The 18,554-nt window shown below is 34.7% G+C and overlaps 1 protein-coding gene across 1 annotated transcript in view; it reads right to left on the bottom strand.

The window, feature by feature from the left end:
* Positions 1-272: 272 nt before the first annotated feature.
* The window catches only part of LOC128871657 (uncharacterized), a 101,825-nt gene continuing 83,543 nt past the window's right edge, over positions 273-18,554 (bottom strand). Inside the window, exon 3 of the mRNA XM_054113590.1 lies at positions 273-4,943. Coding sequence (XP_053969565.1) covers positions 4,884-4,943 — 60 coding nt within the window. The 3' untranslated portion in view covers positions 273-4,883. The remainder of the gene's footprint in view (positions 4,944-18,554) is intronic.

Raw genomic sequence — 18,554 nt, 5'->3', positions numbered from 1 at the left:
ATCTATTTTTGCTTATTTTGGAAGGTCCTCATTTTCAGTTTTCAGCATTAAATTTGTTTCAAAAAGTTTTTTTATGAAAAACATTAAAAAAGACATTTTCTGTTTGAATCTTTTAAGTTATTTTCGCTTATTATGGAATGCCCACATTTTTAGTTTTCATCTTTAAATTTGACTTGAAAAGCTTTTACATGATATTATATTAAAAAAAAAAAATTGTAACGAAATATTATCAATTTTTATATCAATCACCATAATAACTTTTAATATTATTTATTATTATACTTATTATACTATTTTTTCGTTCATTTCTTAAATGATTCTCAATTTTCGCTACTTTTTAATTATACCCGCATTAATTTATTAACTGGCCTACATTTAAAATGCGAATGTTTCGGAGTAAAAAACTAATATTTATTACATAATTAAATTTCAGCGACATAACTTTTAATTATTTTGTGTTGAATCAACAAAATTTCATAAAATAAATTTCATCCGCAGTTGTAATCAATGCCTGCGGCGACACACCCAAAGTCGCCACCGCGCGCACAGTGGAAAGTTCACACGATTCCTTCCTTTCGATTCCTCACTCTCATTCCCACTTATCGCATTACTGTCAAATTTTACGTAAACCAATACCGCACATAAGCACTAAAATATGCAGTAACTAAATTCCATTTACTTATTTATTTTTCATATTTTCTGAGATTTCACAGACGGCAGTCAAACCTTAATCAAGTTTCACTAAATAATTTAATATTCAAATGTTTTTCTCCCCCTGTGCATTTCCCTTATTCCCTCTGTAACTCGTGAACGTCAACGCGTGTAAAAAATTCAATCAAATTTGTTTACACAATTATGTTTATTTGTGTGTTTGTGTACACTTCCATGCCTCAGCATTTTTTCATTGATTAGTTTAGGGGAAAATAATACAAACACACATACACATAAATGAATGCTGGCAGATTGGATGGCAACAAGCAAGCACGTTTAGCTGGAGATAGGCAATAAAAGTACTTTGGTGGGGACACAAGCGAGCCCTTTAATTTGACGACAATATGAAGCAGCAACAAAAACAATGCAAGTATTATTAACACGATAATGTAACAAATAAAATACGTCATTTACAGGCCTAACTATCCTGTAGGGACAGTATAATCAGATACGGTATATTACTCGTTGTTCAATTATATACAAATGTATAGATACAAAGTGAGGCAAAATTGGTGATCAATTAATTATAATAACTTATTTACTAAATAAAAAATTAATAGCTAGAAACTGGTTTATAACAAACTAAATGCAAACTAGTGTGCAACAACCTTATTGGAAACTAGTTTATAAAAAATGACTGGGGTTCATATAAAAAATGGTTTTCTACAAACTATAAAATTCAAAATAACCCGTTGCACACTAGTGCGAAACAAACTAGTTGCAAACTAGTTTACAACAAACTAGTTGCAAAACTAGTCACATATAGATGCATAAAATATTGCCTAGCACAACATCATGTTAAATAACGAGCACAAGCCTCATACATATCTGCACCTTCTGAGAGAAAACCAGTAATTACCCACAGACAGTGCACACTAGTTAAACAATCAATTGCAAACTAGTTCGTTTACCTACCAAACACTTCTGAAGATGTAAGAGCAGGAAAAAGCGTATTTACTTAGATGTATTAAATTTCTTACCTAACAGGTATGTGTGCTGTAATATATATTTGTTGTTGTGTAAAATATTGCAAACATACTAGTTCAGTGTATGCAAATATAAGGCACCTGTAGTCTTGCTCCAGTTTCCTGGTGTCCCCGCCGCAATGCAAATATACATGCAACACAAACATACATAACATTTACATACATATATGTACACTCGTACTATCGGCGTCAAACAACTTTGCTGTTCTTCTCTTACATCTTCTCTCAAACGAATGTGCATGCATGAATGTGTGTATTTGAGTATTTCGTTTGCTTGCGAAATGAAATCTTAATCTGAATCAGTTAGTACTTTTTCATAGGCTAACTAATACTCATAATACTCATTTTAATGCGTTCTATTATTTATTTACTAGAATTGTCTATTTTTCATTTTGTGCCATAAAAACTTGTTTGAATTCGCTAGTAATATGTAGGCAATTCAATGTATGAGTAAATAGTAAGTGGAAGGTGTCAAGCACGAGGAAGAGATTGTGACACATTGTTAAAAGAGGAGAAATAATCGCGAAGGGGCGAGGCGCCAAACTGAGTTGGTAGTCAGTTGTTAGCTGAAATGGGTACTGTTTGCGCTAAAGTGCGAGAGGATGAAAAAAACAAAAATACAATTTTACATACATACGAGTATGTGTGTGTGCACATGTATTGGAAACAAAATATTTTTCTGACACACGACGCACATTTGCAATGGGACAAGTTTTGACTTACATACGCACAGATTTACATAGCAACAGGTATGTTGTCCCGAACGTGCCATTAGTTATTGAAATTTACCTACATATGTACGTGTATGTCATATGTAAATACACGTATACTGTAAGTGCTGTTAGACTTCGTTTACCGGCAGCTGTATATGTAAGCACACGCAAGTACCAGTTTACGGTACAGTTTCTATTGATATTTGGTTCATTTTGGGGATTACACGCACAAGCCGAAAAAAAATTAAAACTAAAAGGAGATCAAAAATAAAATTTTCCTAAAAAATATTCACAAAAAAATAACAAAAACCTGTTTCATGATAGTTGTAATAATTTCTACAGACTGAGGGGAGATGGTGGATGGGTTTGAATTTGCTGGAAAGCACGGGTGTGTCCGGAACACTCACACACACTTCTACAATTTACTACTCAAGTCCGAAAAAGAGATTTAATGGGGAAAAAAGCAATTTTTATTTGATTACTCTTCCTGAAAACCTCAATCAATTCTGACTTTTGATAACCTGCGAAATCTGTTGAGGGGTACAAAATGCAAATGATCTGATATTCTGGTATTGTAATCTGCTATTGTCTTTCTTCTATAGACAAGAGAAATATATTTGGCAGTCAATTTGAGAACATTCATGCATCTAATGCTCAAGAGGCTTCGCTTCTTAAGTAAATTTGATCTTACAACGCGGATAGACCAAAATATTCATGGGGAATTCGCTGCCATATATAAGTAGTACTGAGAAATTCCCAATTTCTGCGAACTACATAAAATCGACTAATTTGGCTCATTTTGAACTGCAACACGCCCTTAAAGTAGCGAAAACCGTCTCAGAAATTCTGTAGTAACAAACACTGCTGCCCATTCGTCGACTTTGGTGATTTGTAAAATAAAACGTTTATATTTAAATAAAAAATATTTATGTCCCTATTCAATTTGTTGCTGCTAATCGATTTGTTTCATTTATTCGCCATTGCCTACTTCTCTCCATACGTAGCCTCGAGAGCGACATAATTCACGAGTTTATGGCTTAATATGCACCGCGGCCACATTGATTTGCATAATTAAATATTTTATTACGAAAAATGCAAACACCTGTTGGCGCGCTTGCACGCGTTTTATCATATGCAAATCAGGTATGCATTTTTAAATGGAGTGGAAAAAAATTTTGAAAAGCGGGTGGTTAAAAACAAAAAAATAAAGTAAAAAAGAATTAAAAAAGAAAAAACCGTTAAATTAAAAAAAAAACAATGCTTCCGACAACTTTGAGTGAATTGAATAGCGATTTATTCAAAAAATGCCTGTAATATCAAAAGAAGCAGCTCACAGCGATTTAGGTAAGTGGGTTGAAGCACCACTCCGGCACTCCCCAAGTAGCACTAAAGCACCATTTTGATACCGTTTCGAGAATTCCAATGGGCAGATATCTACAGGCAACCAGAGGAGTTGATGTAAAGGAGAAGTTTGATGGGATTTCGGTTGGCGCACTGCCTCAGGCTATCGAAGAAAGGAGCAACCAGTGATCTTAATCGTTTAGCTGCTAAAACCCGGACATTTACAGAGAAAGTTTTCAACAGTCTTCAGCTACAACTTCTGTAATGGGGATTAAATGGCAAATGTAGCATTCCTGCATATGTGCCGATCGTCCAATGACCGGTAAACACAGCTACGTGTTTGGAAATTGAAAGGCAAAAAGCCCCCAGAACTATCCGCATCCTGCATCCATTGCACTGGGGCCAAAGGGTTTTCAAAATAGCACACGAAGAAATGGAGCTCCATCTGCGTTCTGCGCTTTTCTGGCAAAAATATTGTGCAATTAACCTTTAACAACATTCAAGGGGATGCCGATGATGGAATAGGAGACCTCTGATATCAATTCAGTTCACACCTTCCTGGCAAGATCAGAGAAATCTTACCACACACAAGATATTTGATCTCCTCCTTGCAGGAGTTGACCATTTTGGATCTGCAGAGTGATTTACTTTGAGGGCAATGCGCCATCGCACTGAACAAAGCGTGACAAAGAGGTGGTAAAACTGTTTAGCTGGAATGGGAATGTTTGCCTGTTTACTTGCATCCCGTGATCGGTACAAAACATTCTCTGTGAATGTCCTGCACTTCAAAGAAGCCGTGCCAAATATCTTGGCGATTGTGTTTTCGAAGAACTGGGAATTTTGTAAAATGTCTCACTGGAGGGAGTGGTTCCCTCCTTAAAAATATCCCAGTGGTTTAAATAACTTTGGATAATGGAAATCAATTGTAGGTATCACAATAGGCCTTAAGGCCACCGTGTGTCTTATCTTAGACAATTTTCGAATAAAAGGAGTTTGCATAGTTTTCGTACTAAAAAATGGGTCCCATAGGTAGATACCTGATTGTCCGCCAATGTGTTGCTTTAAACGCACTATTTTAACTTCTTTCCGTCCAGTACCCACAACTCAAATCTTACATACATACAGCTGCTGCTTATTGAATGGCTTTATAATCTTTGAGGTCATAATTTGTGTTTGTAGTTTTTAGACTTACCTGTGAATAAAAGAAAGAAAATTTATTAATTATATGAATTATAAATTTGGATAATTTTCTTAATTAGTTAGATGCATAAGTATAAAAGTAAAGTATCAAAATATCATAAATTATGCGCAACATCTCAACATACGAAAATGGTTTAAAATGGAAATTTAAAACTAAAATCTGATGGCAGGCAGCCAAACAGAAGCCAGTGGTAGAGGAAATTCGGTAGCTAACAGCTCTGCGCTACCAACGCTTCAAGTTGAATGTTGTGTGAATTCAGGTATTTCGAATAGAGTTCGTGAGAATCATAGAAATCACGGAGTACGCAGAAGAACTCTTGTTAGATGAAGATGTCAGAGTGCAGCTGAAAGTTTAGTCAATATAAATGTAAGATTTAATCAATGCATTGCTCTAAAAAACCATTAAACCTTCCTAACTAAAGCGGAAGTACATAGAAGACGTATTGTGGAAAAAAAATATAGCCCTCGACACAGTACGACAATGCGAAGCCTCACAGACAGAGACATAAGAAGACGAGCCTATAGCATGAAGCTGAAAAAGTAGTCCCGGGAAGGCAGTCTCCCCAGAAGAGAAGGAGGGATTGTTTTAGTGGTCACACCACTCAACGCAGTAGACGACGGTTGCTCGAAACCAACCACCAAACAAAACCAAAAAACAACTGAGGAGTGACGGCACTTCTAATTCCGCTATTTTTATAAAACAACTGAAATGATCTGACTCTGAATGATTTCATCATTTCGACAGCAGTCCTGTACATCGACCGATATATTGGTTCCACTTTTTCATTATCTTGGACTTGCTTTAGTATGCGCCATTGTCAAGGCATCGGCACAGTGATGACTAAGCCAAGATTCAGACTCATGAAATTATTCATGCTATTCCTGTCGGACTTTGGTCATGATGGCCTTCAGACGTTACAATTACTCTTTTTCGCCTACAGTGGCCGTTTTGCTCAGTGTACATATATCCACTTATTATTTTTATTATTGGGCTAAAAGCACTTTTTTGTTTTTTTGGAAGCGGAGGATAAAAATGTCAAAAACATGTTGATTGAAGCCTTCGCACCAATGATAAGTGGGGTAAGTTCCCACTAAAACAAACCACGCCTCTGTGGCTGACTTCCACCGCGGGACCGCATTTGCACTACATCGAGCTTGGAGCCATAACTGTGTCTATAAACCATAAAAGAAACCTGCGTCCAGGATCTCTACCTATGACGTATGGAGGTTACACGTCACTGATAGTCTCCATTACTTGCGTTATGAAACAGATGGAACTTCGAAAGGATGCGACAATGCTTCTAATGAATTTGATACCTCAGGATTTAGAGAGTTACATCACGTAGGTGTGTGAGTTTTCGTCTTGCGAGATCAGATGTTTGGCCGTCCCATTAGCCAGACATCCCATGGCAGACGCTTATTTCTGTTACTTCTAGCAACCCTAAAATGATAACGACTATTACAATGTAACAAATGGTATCTAGAGGAGTTCATAAGTTCTCTCTGTCTGGGTTTAGGAACATATTAGTTGCTCTTCTAGAAGGCATAACTGCATAAACTGTTTTGTTTGTCTCTCCAGTCCTTGATTATTTTCTTTATGTGGGCTCACAAAAGAGTTCTCGTACAAGGAATTTTGATGTAGGCAGTGCGCCTCTTCATTTCCGTCATCTTCTGATACCCGGTCTAGCAAATTAGTGTTCCTTGCTTCGAGGGTTTTCAGCAGCTCTTAGTTTTATTAAGGGAGCTGGGCTTGGATGTGACACTCTTTTGAGAAGAGGGCATAAAAGACCATGCGATTGAAGTACACACCTCATTTTCATTCATTCATTATCTACAAATCACAAGGCGACAGAAACCAGCCGAAAAACGATGGAGAGATGACATTGAAGACGATTTTAGAGCTATAGACATATCTGATATCAAACGAAAAGCTGATGACCGAGTGCCGCGGAGGCGAATTGTAACGGAAGCAATAGTTCACCCCGAACTGTGATGCTATGCTGATGATGATGATGATTTACTCACTGAAGTATTCCTCAACGAGTTTAAATGTTATTATGTGAGACTGCAGTGCACATGAAGCTGGCTGACAAAATGCAGACGCTTTTTCTCTGAAACCTCTTCGCAGGCATTCTCTGCCATGAATCTTGGCTTGAAAGGTTGTGTCCATTGGCATTGATCTCCCTCTTAGCTAATTAATATTTCCAAGCCATATCCAACTAACTTAACCGCTATTTTATAGTATTTTATAGACTTGAATATGGCAATGTTTGGGAGTCCGGCAGAACTAGCCCAGTGGCACCAGCAACGCATTTCTTTACAATTCTTATTTGCAAAACTTCGAATACCACTACTTTTGGGAGAGATAGGGCCGCTTTTGTCTAGAACTGTACTACCGTGCGTCACACCAGATAGATTGACTAGAGGTTTACACTTCGTCCTCATTGTCTCTTGTGTCCTTGCATCACACTCGCTACCTTCTCTGCAGCAATTGCCTGACGCAGCGGTTATATAGCAGGCGGTAAAATTATCTAACCTTCCAACAGCTCGCCCGAGCAGAGAAGAGCTCGAGTTCCTGCCTCCATCTTCGAACCATCAGTTAAGTAACATCCCACTTCTCTCAGGCAGACCAACCTCACGTTCTTTCCACAAATAATGTAGCCCCTATTGGCTTCTAAGTTGACTTTGAGTCCATGAAGTCGCACTTTTCACCCATTTCATTCCAAATGTCCGTAATGTATTCTTTAACCCCACGTGCTCTTTTTGCCAATGCGCAAATTAATATAGACTTGTGACCGTTCATTCGGAGCGGAAGATCAGCTTCAACCTATCCTGTGTTGAACTACTCAAAACACCTCCGATACACCGAAATTTGCGAGACTCTGTAAGAATTTATTTTTTTGTCTTGGGATTGCTACTTTCATCTACTGCTGGCCACCATTGCAGCCATCACAGTTAGCTCCTCTGAAAATTGTTTTACAACCGAGCAATAATTGTACGAATCTTTCAGTTTAAGCTTTGGGGGGCTGGCAGTAGCAGCCTTTCATAAAAGCATGACAATTACTTCAACTTTACTTAACCCTGAGCAAAAATCAATCAAAATGCTTGAAAAACCAATAATACCCAAACGAATAGTAGAACAAGAAATTAATGAATTTACATGCACGCCGGAGCAGCCTAAGAAGTTGAGATGCTTATTTGCGAAGGTAACTTGACCAAGTCATAAATCACACCGGGCATAAGTGTAAATTTTTTTCCATAAACTCTTTGTATTTTGTTTTCTCTTTTTTCTTTGTTGTTTTTTGTTAGCGCATTTTTTGGTACTGCCAAACAAATTAAAAAATATTTAAAATTGTTCATGTGTGTATGTATGTATGTGCATGCATGTGTAAGTGTGGAGTGGTAAGTGTGATTTTTAAGGGTCAACGCTTGTAGTCAATGTAACTACTGTAAATTTTTGCTGCTCCTGCTGGACTCTCGTCCATTGTACTTAAGCGTAAAGGATGCAAGTTAATAGGGTTTTATGGGTACTTAAATAAGTATGTTTGCAGTGCAGTCAGGCGATCAAGAGTACGAAGAAGCAGCAGCATAAGAAGTGCAAAGAAAAATATTTCAATTAAAAAGCAATAACCACAACAGACAATTTTTTCGAATGCTTTATGGTTGGACGTACGTGTTTTTGTTTTTTGTATTTTCGATTTTATTGTTGTTGTTTTTCTTGCTGCTGCTGCTGCTGCTGCCTGGCTGGAATGCATGGTTGAACGGCAATTGTAGTAAATATGTTTACTTGCAACACGGTGGCAAAATCAGCAAGTACGCCAAGGCACTATTGTGTGTGTGCTGGTGAGTGCCGCAAGTAGAAGGTAGCGAGAAAAAGGCAAATATTTTAATTATAATAAAATGAAATGCCTCTTGAAAGGAGCAATAATTTGTTAAGCTTTAATGGTATTTGTAAGAGTTTTAGTTAAGATATTTTTGCGCAATTTTTTTCCTTTGTTTGCTATTACTTTTGAACTTTTTGAGAAAACGAAAACAAAAGCACCGACAGACAAACGAGTTCCGTAGAACATGAAGAAATTTACCTAAACAAAAAAATGAGAGAGGAGGCGAGGATGAGCGAAGTGGGTGCCGAAGAAAGTCTAGAAAGAATTCAAGGGGTGAGAGAGGTGAGGATGAGCGAAGTGGGTGCTGATGAAGGTCTGGAAATAATTGAAGGGACGAACATTGGGACTTACTTTCAAACTTCAGTGAACGTGTAAAAAGAGGCTTAAAAGACGGATGAGTGGAATTGAAGTAATGAGAGGATACGTCTCGACCCTTTGTCGTAAATTGAAGTTAAATTGAAATGGTGAATTGCATGGATGCTAATTTCTAAGCCAGAGCAGCGTAAAGCTAGAGCAATAGAATAAAAAATAAATAAAAAATCGTGTATTCAGAGAGAAATCTGGTATTCACCGTTATCAGAGAGGTATGACGTCATGGTGCTGGTGCAGCTGCGTGCGAGAAATGTGAAAATGCGAACAATAATGCAAGAAGAAGAAGAAATCGCACAAACAACACACGAATTAATTTGCACGACTATTGCATTCTGTCAAATTCATTAAGAGAGAGAGAGATTTAAATCCAAATTCACTGAGAGTAGAATAACGGTATGAGATGAGCGTCATCTTTGTACTCTATGCATCGTGAAAGTAATGCATGAACCGAGGGGCATTCATGTTTCAGTGATGGTACTGGACAACAACAACGTTTTGTACATTGAGATGTCCCGACAGATGAAAATGGCAAAGAAAACGAAAAGGACGTACTGCGTTGAACAGCCGACAAGCATTTGAAACTAAAAGCATACGACGATTCTGCGAATGGACGGCTTTTCGTCATTTCATTTTGTGCTGATATCCGAATGTACGCGAAGAAATAAAAAAAAAAATTTAAACAAATCAGCTGATCTACCAATATCGCTTTCAACCATCCGTTGGGCACCCGGGTATGGTCAGTCCGGCTTTTTCGACTTTGGACGTGAATTTAACATATTTCTATTATAGCTAACGACTTGAGGTTCCAGGTAGCTTCCAAAAATTTAATTTTTTAACGATTTATGGATATAATCTTTTAAAAAGAATGCTCGAACAGGACGAGCTACACTTCAGATGCAATATATATACAATATATATATATATATATATACAATATATATATATAATTGGTGCGAACGCCCTTTTTGGGTGTTTGGCCGAGCTCCTCCTTCAATTTGTGGTATGCGTCTTGACGTTGTTCCGCAAATGGAGGGACCTACAGTTTTAAGCCGACTCCGAACGGCAGATATTTTTATGAGGTGCTTTTTCATGGCAGAAATACACTCGGAGGTTTGCCATTGTCTGCCGAGGGGCGACCGCTATTAGAAAAAGGTTTTTATTAATTTGGTGTTCGAACCTACGTTCTCTCTGTGAATTCCGAATGGTAGCCACGCACCAACCCATTCGGCTACGGCGGCCACCTGATGCAATAGGTCATCTTTTTTAAGAGGTTTGATGATGCGTAAGCGGTCACTCGGAAATTATCTAATTCTATAGCTGTAAACGCAATCGATCCCGTCCTTTTTAGACTCAAAACAAGAGTTGATTTAGAGCCACCTGAACTCAAATTGAGTTCATGATTTTCCTGATTTTTGTAATTCAAGGTTTCTTTTCAAAATAGAGGTTATGACTTGATATTGGTTCCTTTCCGGTAATCTCTCACCGATGATGCCGCCAGCGTATAAGCCCCACGTAAATTAGATGAAGTGCGCTATGAATTTAGCGAACAGATTTATTTTTTTCTGAGTAAATTTCTGCAATTTGGAAGCGTTTTTTTGGCGCTTTGCCAAACCTCACTGAACAGGGATGTCAACACAGTTTGCCATTTTCAGCGGTCAAACCATGGTTATCGGTATCGATAGTTTTGATGCAGCTAAAAAACCAGCCGATATATAAAATGCATTTTCTGCCATATAACGAATATAGTGGTCGAAGTTTTTTTATGTGGAGAAAATGAAGAAGACAGCCAGCAAAAAAAATTTTGCAGAAACCAAAGCGGTTTTTGAGCTTCTTCGTACTTGTAAAGGGTTTTCCAATAATAGGTGTTATGAATGAATAGACTGCGTTATCGGGAGATGATTAACGGTTTTTTATGGCCGGAATTGGATGGTATTGATCTGGACAACGTTTATTTTTGACAAGATGGCGGTGCGTGTCACACAAGCAACGAAACCATTGATCTTTTACGGGAAAATTTTCCGGACCGTATTATCTCTCGAAGAGGTGATCGCAAGTGGCCACCGAGATCTTGTGATTTAACACCTTGTGACTTTTTTCTTTGGGCCCATGGGAAAGAGAAGGTCTACGTCAACAGCCCAGGGTCGATTTAAGACCTCAACGATGGAATTCGTGAATCTATCGAGGACATGGGGCAGCCACTTTGCAATTCGTTTATGCAAAATTTCATGAAAAAGATATTGTCCTGTGAGCGTAGTCGTCGTGGTCATTTGCCTGATGTTATTTTCCACTACTAACGGCATGCCTTCCTGTTTATAATGAAATAAACACCCGATCATTTATATTAAAAATAGCATTTTTCTTTGAATATCAAAACAACACCTATGTTTGGGAAACCCTTTACTTTATCCAAAATTTAAATTCTACCAAAATTCAATGAGACATAAAACTTAAAAACTTATGAAATTTTGAAAAATTGTTCTTTGAAGTTTTTAAAGTTTTTTGAATTTTTTTTAATTTTGTACAAAGTGTGAATCATTGAGTGAGCTAATTTTTATACAAAACAAAATTATTAAAAGTAAATAAATAATCAAACATTACCAATGTGCCTCGCTGCTATCATTGTGAATACCGTTATATACATACATACATACACACATGCCAAGTAGAGGTAGTGCGTATGCCTGCCGCCGGTTAGTTAATCAGTCAGCCAGCTGGCACGCTTTGCTTACTCAGTGCACTTTTAACCTTTGTGAAGCAACTCTACATTATTTTCCAAAGTCAAATAGAGAAATAAGGAAAATAAACAATAAACTATAAAATGCATGCACACACATACACACATATGCATTTATGCACAAAGTAAAAGGCGAGGCAATGAAGTTAATGGATTGCCGCTTTGCATGTGGCCGGTGTGGCATAGCTGAGAACAATAAGGAATATGAAATCATAAAGGCTTCATGAACCAAACAAAAAAAAATAAAATACTTACAACAACAAAAACAAACAAAAAAAACTTACAACAACAACAAAAACCCAATAAAATACAAAATATGGATGGTAAATTAAATAACACAAAAGATAACTGTGAAAATATGCACGTTTCCAACACATGTTTGTATAATATTTTTGAAAGTCAAGTACTTAAGGCGAAAACAATAATATTAAACCATACCCCATCCACATTCCTACTCTGCCATACCAGCGAGCCCCAGCACTTGACTAATTTACACATTTTATTGCGGCTAATTGCGGCCCAACTAGCGCGCATATGCTAAGTAAAAGCTATGCATTCAAGTGTGTGTGTGTGTGTGGGTATGCGCGCAAAAACATTTGTATTCAAGTAGTTTTTTATGTAAAAGAGGAAACATTAACATTTCTGATACATGCAATGTATGGGTGATAAGACACAATAACAATAACAATTAAGCATAACAAAAGTGGGCCAAGCGCACTGTAGGGAGTCTCGAACACGAAAGTGGTTTTAATGTGTAATGTTTAATGTTTTCAGAAATTATTATTTTTGGAATTTTCTTCCTTTATTTGGCAATTATTTACACAGCAAAGCTGAAAGGCGCTATGTCATGAGTAAACTGTGGGGGAAAAAGCAATCAGTGATGAGTTAGTAGAAAATTATCTTAGGTATGATACAAAACAAAAAAAAAATCCAATTATGCAGAATAGCAGAAAGGTAATAATAATAAATAAAAACATATGGAATAAAAAAGTAATACTTCAGTACAAATACAGAAATATGAAATATTAATTTCAAACATTTTTACAAAAAACTACGGAATAAGAAATAAAAATATGATAATATTAAAAATTAATAAAATCAAAAGTAGAAAATAAAAAGTAAACAAAATTTGCGAGTTTATAGGAAATTAAAAAAAAATTGCTTGCTGTATTAAAAACACACTTTAAATAAAAACATGCAGTATTTACCAAAAGCAAAGTATCGAAAGAAATAGAAAAAATCACTAGTTCGTTTCGCAGCTCACCCGGCTTGTGTTCCATCTCTTTACATTGATATCAAACGTGAATTTGAAATGAAGAAACCATCTGAGTAAAACTGTTTAAAAATTGTCGGCTTCTGCATCAGCTATAGACTAGTTGCACACTAGTTATTAGTGGGTAAAGCAGTGCCAAAGCTCCCCCTTTCACAATTAATGTAATAAATTATAGAAAAAAACGCACCCAGAACTAGGATTTTGAGGGCTAATTTAAATCAATTAAATACTTAAACATATTGCTTCATTTCCTTCGTTTTACGTTTTTAATTGCTAATTTTCTAACTGGTATAGAGGAGGTATAGTCACTTTCAAAGCTCGACACTAAATTCTAGTTTAGACAATGGATAAGATATTTTGCGCTTGCTCGGCTTTCTCAGCCATGTGCTACATTTGCATATACATAAATATTTACGTATACACACTTCACATATTTACATTGTGATCGGCAACCGTTGCAACTGGGTTAATAGACACTTTGTAGCAGCACTGCTAAGACAGCAAAAAATTAATTACCATCTGGGTGTTAATAGCCATAAGTCCATCACTTCAATTGGCATTATTTACTGAAGTATTTAGCGAATGAAAATTAACATAAATTAAATATGAAAGTTTATATCCGCCGAATATATGAAACAGAATAGAATTATAGAAATATTTATTTTAATTTTTTTTCATAATCGGAAGACTCAAGCGAAGCCAAAAAAACTTCTTACAAAACTCTTAGCGGCACACAGTTTTCGAAGCTTCTGTTTGTTGAAAACAAGCCGTGGGGCAAACCACAACTTTGAGAAGCAGCTGCATCCAAACTAGTCGTAATGCGCCAGTTTATTATACTGTTTACAGTAGGTCTCACTCGGTTTGTAGAAATTTATTGTGCAAACAAATTTCTACCGCAATTATTCATTTATATTTTTCTAAGTAAATCTTTCACTTTCCTGCGCGTGAACCAAAATCATTTGCATCCGCCTTTGGTAGCCATAGCGCATAGTAAAGCAAATAACTGCTCACTTTTAGCACTTTTTTATAGCGGCATGCGGAGGTCTATCGGAGAGTATGGACTGGTGACGGTCGATAGCTTATTAATCACACACACACACACACACAAACTTACTCAATTTGGGACAATGAAACGTTTTTTTTTTCAATGTCTAAATGAAAAGTAGAAGCTTAGTTGACGGCCTACGCAGCAAATGGTGCCTGTTGGTGGGTGAAAGCGTGGTATAAAAAATAAACAAGAAAAACGACAAAAATGTAATGAAAAATTAGGAATATGTAAATAAAATACTTGAGCGATTATCGCTGAAAGTTTTGGCTATGAAGCAAAAAACTTTTCCCATTCAATAAATTGTTTTTATTAGTTTTTCTTGCTATATTATTTCTTTAACTGAATTTATCGCAGTTTTAACACTGACGTTAGCGCGCTTCATTGCAAGTCATTTCAAAAATATGACTCTAGTTCAACTTTTTATAAAGAATTCAGTAATTGAATCATTATTGTTATTCTTACACTAGACAGCAAAAGCGAAAACAAATTTCCATCACGAGCTTCAACTTTTTTTTGCGTTTGTAGCCTGATTTCGAAACCACGAAATTAATCAAGCAAAAAAAGTTGAATAAAACATTTTTGCTCTAGAATTTTTCTTTAAGTAGTAGTACAATATATGCATATGCCCATAACTTAAGACACGCTTAACTGATTCTGATTACTAATATGGCAATCGACAGGCATAATAATAGCCAGCTATTCGTGTCAATAACATTTGAAATTTAGTTGTCTGAATAAATTAAGAAAACCATTCTTAAAAACTTCAGGAACAATGCAGTTAAAAAATAAAAATATTTCTTAGAAAACTAAAAAACAAAGTTTGCAAAAAATATAAAAAAAATTTGTTAAAAAATTTAAAAAAAAATTGTTTAATTGTGTAACAATTTTTTTTTACTTTGTTTGCAATTTTTTTTTTTTTAGTTTTTTAAGAAAAACACCAAAATTGCTAAAAGATTAACAAAAAAAATTGTTAAAAAATTAAAAACAAAATTTTAAAACAAAACAAAAATCATAAATAAAAAAAAATTACAAAATATATAATATATAAAAAAATTCCTAAACAATTAGAAAAAAACGTTTTCTTAAAAAATTAAATTAAAAATTTTTTTATTAAATTTTCTTCAAATAGACTATGTCGAGTTTAATCGTTCACTCAAGAGAATTCACTCGCCCACCCATAAAAATTATAAGCAATTTAGTGAATTTACCCTATTTTCATTAAAACGGTTCCTTCCATTGTTATTGAGATATCTCAAGGAATCTCAGTACGATAAAAGAACGCTTAGTATGAAATATGGGCAAATCAGATAACATGGCGGTCATTTTCAAAGCTGCAAATATCGATCTTACTGAAACTGCTAAACACAAAATGTGGGACAAAGGATGGTATTCTAGAAATCATGCCTGTAAAAGGATTAAAAATCATAATGGTAACTAATTAAAGAGTGTTTTATTTCGAGTAACCACTAAGTATTTAAATACAATTATTTGTACCTCTCTAATGATTAATAATTATTTTGCTTTCATTATAATTTTTTTGTAAATTTCTTTTTTAATTACAAGCTTAATTTAAATATTTGATTATTTTCAATTATTTTTGATTTTTTTCGAATAAAATTAATTGTTTTATTTAATTACGTGCTTTATATAATTATATGATTATTTTCACTTGTTGTTGATTCACTTTTCATTAATTACATGATTTAATTACGTAATCATCTGATTATTTTCAATTATTTTGGATTTTTTGCGAATAAAATTAATTACTTTTTTTAATTATATGATTAATTTAATTATCTAACTGTTTTGAATATTTTTTTCCGAATTAAATTAATTACTTTTTTTAATTACATGGTTATTTTTAATTACATGGTTAATTTATTTATCTAATTATGTTTATTTATCTGATTATTTTTAATTATCTAATTATTTTTAATTTTTTTTTTTTTCAATTAAATTGAATTACTTTTTTTAATTCCATGATTAATGTGGGTATTTTCACTTGTTTTTCATTTTTTTTTCACATACATTTAATCATTATTTTTAACTGCATGAATGCAATGAAACTCACTCGCAAGTGGATTGAGGAACCCGTATGTCTAACAGTATAATAAACCAACAAAATATTTATTTTTTACTGTTTTGTTATTTTAATTTATTTTTATTATTATTATTCTTTGTTTTAATATTATTATTTAATTTTTGCATTATTATTATTTAATTTTTTTATCATTATTATTTAATTTTTTTTATTATTATTATTTAATTTTTTTATTAGTATTATTTAATTTTTTTATTATTATTATTCAATTTTTTTAATTATTTTTTTTATTTTTTTTTTAGAATTATTTTTTTATATTTTGTTTAGAGTTTTTTATTAAAGCTTACAAAATAAGCACATATACAAACTAAACTAAGCAGCTCTAGCAAATAAAGGGCTTTCGGCTGAATAACAAAATAATATTTAGGAACGTGAAAAATTAAAAATACAAAAAGAAAAACAAAATCAAATGATTCTGATAAAATTCGGGTTTCAATTGATTCTTGGTTCTAAAATGATTATTTTTTGTTCAAATAAATTTTTTGTGTATCGAAATTTCTAACCTGAGGTTTATTATAGAAACTGGCCGGCTTGGCTTGGGGTTCTTGACTCTGCATGGCTTTATTTCAATTTCATTCCAATGTGAATTCTATTTCAAGTAATTCATTTTTGGGATCAAGAATGTTGCTCGCGGGTTTTAGTAAAGGAGGAGAACTGTCCCGCTTCAAAAAAAAGAATTTCATTTTTTAATGAATAATTTCAAGTTTCACGTTCACCTTTTCGTATCTATTAAAATACCAAAAGAATTTAACTCACTTTTAATCGCATTTTCTTTTATACAAATAAATATCAGTTTTCCAGAATATTAAATATTCAATTTAATTGCTACAAAATCCCACAAATAATATAATACATTTATTTTTTCGTTCACTGTCTAATTCCCCGCTTAACGAAGCACGATAATTACATAAACACAAGCACACGCGAAATTTTGCGCCACGGTGCTGTTGAAAGGCCAACAAAAAATTAGTTAATTATATAAACTAATTCACACTCCACCTGCAGCAATTAAAAACGTTTTCAAACTATGAAATTATTGTTTCGCCGCAATTAAATGTGTTACTTTTGGAGATTGTGCAAAGTACACCGAAAATTGTATATATGAATGTACTTGTGGATGTACATATACTTATACATATATATTTAAGTCTGCAGATAAATAATGTAGACGCACCAGCGAGCATTGAGTGTTGGGTCAAAGACCGCAACGACCTCGTCGAAAATGGGGAAAAGGCGGTTTCCGACACAAATCATATCTACACGCATCCGCATGATCGATGATAGCTTGACCACAGGTTAGTTAATACCATACAGGTGGTTCATATTAATACGTAAATACATACATATGCACATACATACATACATAAGTACAACAAGTGCAGACAAGTACTTGTCTAAGTATCAGGATTTTGGATCTAGAAATTTTACGAGTGCATAAGACTATCAACAACGCACTGGAGTGGCTAATACATTTATGAAACGTTAGATGGCCTAATTAAAAACCACTCAGTGATATACGCCGGCAATTTTATGGAGAACAAATACCATTTTATGACTGGTGGCGGCACGGTTATTTCTGCACGCGTCAAGCTTGACGGAAGAATGGTAGAAAGCGTCTGCTAGAAATGAACTTATCGTTTTACTTAACTAACCGCTGAAACCTTTCGCCTTTCTCTGGTGAAAACTCAGAATCACCAGACACAAGCAAGCGATTAAACGGTTTCTCAAGCGAAGCGAACTTCTTTATATTCAGTGCTAATCAACTACATGTGGGAGTACAAGCCATTTGGATTTGATGCATTAAATTTAAGGGTCACAGAAGACCACTGTTGTGGATGGCTGCAAAAGATGGCCCAACCGAAGAGTATGCAGTTAATGCGGACGCTGGAGCATCCTATTAATGTGCACTAATGGGCAAAATAATTGCAGCGCGATATTTTGATCCATGGAATTCAGAAGGTGTGGCCAAGATCAGACCGTTAAACCGGTTCTCAGCGAATTTGAAAGAATCAGCTGAAGATTGGCTTAGGTCACCGGCGCAAAATTAATACCCCTATCCGAATATTTATGTATAATTTTTGCAAATGCCGTCATACGTCAGTCAAAATAAACATTTCCATTACTGTAAATATTGGGATGAGGAATAAGTTCATAGCATTTTTATATTTTCTTTTATTTTACAACTCTTTTT

Source organism: Anastrepha ludens, chromosome 2 (genome assembly GCF_028408465.1).
Source record: "Anastrepha ludens isolate Willacy chromosome 2, idAnaLude1.1, whole genome shotgun sequence".
Taxonomy (NCBI): Eukaryota; Metazoa; Arthropoda; class Insecta; order Diptera; family Tephritidae; genus Anastrepha; species Anastrepha ludens.
This window is presented reverse-complemented; position numbering and strand designations above follow the sequence as displayed.